Genomic DNA, 5,410 nt, shown 5'->3' with positions numbered 1-5,410 from the left:
AGGTAAAACATTTTATGAGGAGATGAAAAACCATACACCTAAGAGAGATAAAGAGAAAATGTTTCATGAATATTGGAAAAGACATACTCAAACTATGATGAAAGAGAAAGAGATAGAGAAAAATGAAAAGATAGAAACTAAAGTTAGTAGAGAGAAAGATATTGAATGAAGGAGTTGAGAGAGAAAGAAATTGAAGAGGAGTTGAAAGAGAAAGAAATTAAAGAAAAGGTGTTACAAGAAAAAAGAGGAACAAGAAAAGAGAGTGAACAAAAAGAAAAGAGAGAAAGAGAAGGGAAAGAAAAGAAATAGAGAGAAGAGAAAGAAAAGAAAGAACAGGGAGATAAAGAAAAGAGAGAAAATGAGGAAGAAGAAATAAAGGAGAACAAAAAGAGAGAGAAAAAGAGAAAGAAAAAACATCCTGATTTGTCATTGAAAGAAATATTAACTCATCTCGTTCTGTTTTGTTGGCAAGGAATTGTTCACCAAGAAGCAATGACCTCAACAATGTGGAGAAGAAAGAATGATAATAGCTAGAAAAGACTTATTTATCAATGCATCAACAATGAAAAGAAAAAAGTATGGTCGATAATGAATACTTAAGCTTGGAAATATATTTACATAAATTAGCTTGTTTGTTCATTTCCAAAATATCTATGGGCAAGGATACAAGCTTGGAAATATATGCATTTGAGTTTGTTTGTTTATCTATCCCAAATAAACCTATGGACACTCAAAGTCATACCTAGTTTGATTGTTTGACTAGACAATATTCTTTTGCTTTTCTTTGAGCATAACATCCCTAATTTGAAATTGTTTGATATTTATTGTAGATTGATATTTAATCTTGGAGGCAAACCTCTAACCCTCTAATAATAGGAGATTTGTTTCTTTTCAAATTCCAAATCTCATTTTAGTATAATTTATATTTTGGATTATTTTATATTTGTATCTTTGATTTATGTTTGCATACATAATCTTCTATAATTTGTGGACGAATTCTCTCTAAGAATGAAAAAATAATGATAAACTAATCATCTTTATAGGAACAAAAACTTAGAAGTAGCTTCTACAAGAAATCATCCATCCTATGAAAGGATGAAGAGAAATTTAAGAAAGAGAAAACTATTTATACCACTACCGAACCTAATTAAGGAAAAGGAATCTTCAAGTGATACGAATCTAAATACACATTCAATACAAGAAGAAGGATATGATATATGACTATCTCTTAATCCAATATAAAAGAGAAAAAATCTTCAAGGGGTATGAATTTGAAGATAAATTCTCTTCAAGAAGAAGGATAATAAAGGATAAATACAACATGAGCTATCGTAATTCAAAAGACCTGAATAAATAAAGATTATGACTTAGAACACAATTATAGAATAAATTTTAAACAATTAAAGTGTTTCTAATTTATTTTAATTTTGTAAGCTCAACTACCTATCTCTAATTTTGTAATTTATTTTTGAATTTTTAATTTATTTATGGATTCGACATGTTTGGGTTATTTTTACGGCTTCTCAGTGACTTAAATATTTGTACTTCAGAACATCAAATATTGTAGATTTGTAGACACGGATCATGAATATTGGTTTTCTATTGAAAAAAGATTTTTTTTTTAATTATTGTATTAGAACTCTTATTTTTATCAAAGTTGAATTCTTTGTAATGAATTTGACTTATCTTGTGACTTCTTTTAACTTTGATTTTCTGAGTTCTTCTATGGGTTATTTTTGTTATCTAGTGTAATTTTATGTTCGTCATTTGCTTTATTTTCATATTTCTTGTTGCTTTACCTTTTCTGATGTAAGTCCGTGACTACAATGACTCTGCGCTGCTGTAGCACTGCGTAGTCTCTTGGATCATGCACGCATAGAGCAAGAAAAATCCAATGAACACATTGAAAAGACAAAACAAAGAAACAAAACTCAATCACACTACCCCCACTCAACTTATTCACTGGCTGATCGCGTTCGCCGCGTCCATGTACGTCTAAATGCCATGCACAGCAACACGTGGTCAACATGCACTTCAAATCGCTCACCATCTCAACCCACACACAAACGCAATGCCTCGTTCTATCTCTTCCACCATCACACTTATTTTCAATTCAACACACGTCAATCTGCATGCAATCCCGATGCCAGATGTCCATACGTGTTATCAAGAGCCCTCTCTCTTGCATATAAATACCCATAATCACTCCGTGTTTTCCCATCATTAAGTATTATTATAACTCTGCCGATATTCAGCAATACTATACTATGATGAGAGCAAGGGTTCCACTGCTACTGTTGTTGGGAATTCTCTTCCTGGCATCACTTTCTGTCTCCTTCGGCATTGTTCACCGGGAGCACCAACAGAGCCAGGAAGAGTCGGATTCAAGAGGAACAAACAACCCCTTCTACTTCAACTCTGACAGGTTCCATACTCTATTCAGAAACGAATATGGCCACCTTCGTGTGCTCCAGAGGTTTGACCAACGCTCCAAACAAATTCAGAATCTTGAAAACTACCGTCTTGTAGAGTTCAAGTCCAAACCCAACACCCTCCTTCTTCCTCACCATGCTGATGCCGATTTTCTCCTAGTGGTCCTTAACGGTAAGTAATCAACTAATTGCTACTGACTGAAATTCATCATACTAGCTTCTTCTGCACGAATGATAGTAATCAATTTGTTAATTACAGGGAGAGCCTTACTCACCTTGGTGAACCCTGACGGTAGAGACTCCTACATTCTTGAGCAAGGCCATGCCCAGAAAATCCCTGCAGGAACCATTTTCTTTTTGGTTAACCCTAACGACAACGAGAATCTCAGAATAATCAAAATCGCCACACCCATTAACAACCCTCACAGATTTCAAGTACTACCTTTTGTGATTCCCAACTAATTTTTTAAATTCTAACTTGCATTTTCTCTCTAAATGTGACGATGAATGTTTGTCCTGTAGGACTTTTTCTTATCTAGCACAGAAGCCCAACAATCCTACTTGCAAGGGTTCAGCAAGAATGTTCTAGAGGCCTCCTTCGATGTAAACAAGAACACAACATCTAATTACACATTTATTTCCATTTAGCTTGTCAAAATGTCAGTCTTCTTGAATGATATATATATTTGCACGGTTTTTGTAGAGTGAGTTCAAGGAGATAAACAGGGTTCTGTTTGGAGAGGAGGGACAACAACAGCAAGGCGAGGAGAGTCAGCAAGAGGGAGTGATTGTGGAACTTGAAAGAGAACAGATTCGCGAACTGATCAAACATGCGAAATCTAGTTCAAGGAGATCCCTTTCCTCCCAAGATGAACCATTCAACCTGAGAAACCGCAAACCCATCTACTCCAACAAATTTGGAAGGTGGTATGAGATCACCCCGGAGAAAAACCCCCAACTTAGGGACTTGGACCTGTTCATCAGTTCTGTGGATATGAAAGAGGTAAAACGAAGGAAAACGATATCAGCAATTGAGTTCTATTATTCCCTGTCGTCTTAATTATAAAATCTTAGTACCGAGGCCATAATTAAATAATGGTTTCTTTTTTAAAAACTTTATTAGGGAGGCCTTCTTCTGCCACACTACAATTCTAAGGCCATAGTGATTCTGGTGATTAATGAAGGAGAAGCAAACATTGAACTTGTTGGCCAAAGAGAACAACAACAGAACAAGCTGCAAGAAGAACAAGAGGAAAGCTGGGAAGTGCAGAGGTATAGAGCTGAGTTGTCTGAAGACGATGTATTTATAATTCCAGCAACATATCCGGTTGCCATCAACGCTACCTCCAATCTGAATTTCTTTGCTTTCGGTATCAATGCTGAGAACAACCAGAGGAACTTCCTTGCAGGTAGATTATATGATATATCTCCCTCAAATTTGAATATATGTTGTTGTTTGTTTTATGCCACATGATGATTTTGTTTATTTACTATTGTTAATTCGTGATTGAAAATTTCAAGGTGAGAAAGACAATGTGATAGGCGAGATACCTACAGAGGTGTTGGATGTGACATTCCCTGCATCTGGTGAGAAGGTTGTGAAGCTGGTAAAGAAGCAGAGCGATTCCCACTTTGTGGATGCACAGCCTGAGCAATAAATATGAAGTGAAATGAATGTATGGTGGAAGAGCTCATATATACATATATAAAGAGCGTGGAAATATGTATCGGCCATGTAGCAATAAATGAGCTCCACCTCACTTCTTGAATGAATAATCAAAGGGTTTAATTATTTTTATATATTCCTTTTCTTTATAAATACAAAGTTGAAATTTTTAATAACCGACATATCTTTCAAAAATAAAAACTTTTAATGACCAAAATGGATTAACAATTAATTAAAGTGTAAAAAAAAAACATTTTCCATAAGCATATAAATGATGCTTGTGTTTTATGTTAACTTTGTTTTCTGCTAACCTAATTTGATGGTTTGCTGGTGGGTAACAAAAAACTAAAATAAATATACTCTCACCCTAAATTATTATATTATTAAAAAGTTAGTATTTTAATGTTATTTATTTTCTTTTATTTTAAAATTTAAATATATTATTATATGATTGAAGAATGTTCTCATATTTACTGAGATGTTGGACACTCACACTAGTAAGAAAAATAATGCTTTTTAACTCGCGTTGGGCTTCGGTTTAGCTGAAATCGAAGCCTATCAAAATGCAGTGGCATTTTTGTAGTTTAAACGAACTTATACGTTTTGGTTCAAAATCAACTGAAGCATATAAGACATATTACCTCGGTTAAAGCAACAATCGAACCCTAAAAGCCCACCTAGCCCCTGACAGGTCTGAAATTTGAATTCTCTATAGAGCCTATGGCTTCGGTTCGTTTCAGAACCGGTGTGAAACAGTGTTTATGCCTCGGTTTAGGCGTGAACCGAGATATATAAGCATTTCATTTTTTTTTCTAAGGACTATAGCCTCGGTGGGGTGTAGAACCAAGACATATATGCATGTTTTGCTTCAGCCGAGCATAGAACCGAGGCATATATGCACGTATCTTAACCAAAAATACGTAACCTACTGTTCATTTCCTTCTTCCTCGAGATCTGACTTTTCTCACTCTCTCGCTCCCTCGCCCTCTCGCTCCGTCACTCTGTCGTTCCGTCGATCTCTCGCTCCCTCGCTTTCGCTCCGTCGCTCTGTCGCTCTTGCTCCCTCGCTCTCGCTTCCATTGCTCGCGTTTAGTCGGTGCTGCCATGTCGCTCCGTCCGAGCCATAACCCTAACGACAGGAGAGAGACTGTGCTTTGCATCGTTCTTAGAGTTTTCCAAAATGTTAGGGTGTGATTGGTCTCTGTTATCTTCCAATTTCAGATTCTGCCAACCCGAGGAAGATTTGTTGGACACAATTTGAGGTGTGGGAGGGAGAGGAGAAGGGGGTGGTGGGGTATCGGAGAAAACGGTT

General features: G+C 36.0%; 1 protein-coding gene across 1 annotated transcript; it reads left to right on the top strand.

Moving 5' to 3' along the window:
* The first annotated feature begins 2,216 nt into the window (after positions 1 to 2,216).
* Positions 2,217 to 4,232, top strand: LOC108340639 (beta-conglycinin beta subunit 1). Its single transcript, XM_017578138.2, has 6 exons — positions 2,217 to 2,604; positions 2,692 to 2,867; positions 2,955 to 3,035; positions 3,136 to 3,435; positions 3,556 to 3,841; positions 3,954 to 4,232. Exons 1-6 carry the CDS (start codon positions 2,268 to 2,270, stop codon positions 4,088 to 4,090), a joined length of 1,317 nt encoding a protein of 438 aa, XP_017433627.1. The 5' UTR covers positions 2,217 to 2,267; the 3' UTR covers positions 4,091 to 4,232.
* Positions 4,233 to 5,410: the final 1,178 nt, after the last annotated feature.

Source organism: Vigna angularis, chromosome 5 (genome assembly GCF_016808095.1).
Source record: "Vigna angularis cultivar LongXiaoDou No.4 chromosome 5, ASM1680809v1, whole genome shotgun sequence".
Taxonomy (NCBI): domain Eukaryota; kingdom Viridiplantae; phylum Streptophyta; class Magnoliopsida; order Fabales; family Fabaceae; genus Vigna; species Vigna angularis.
This window is presented reverse-complemented; position numbering and strand designations above follow the sequence as displayed.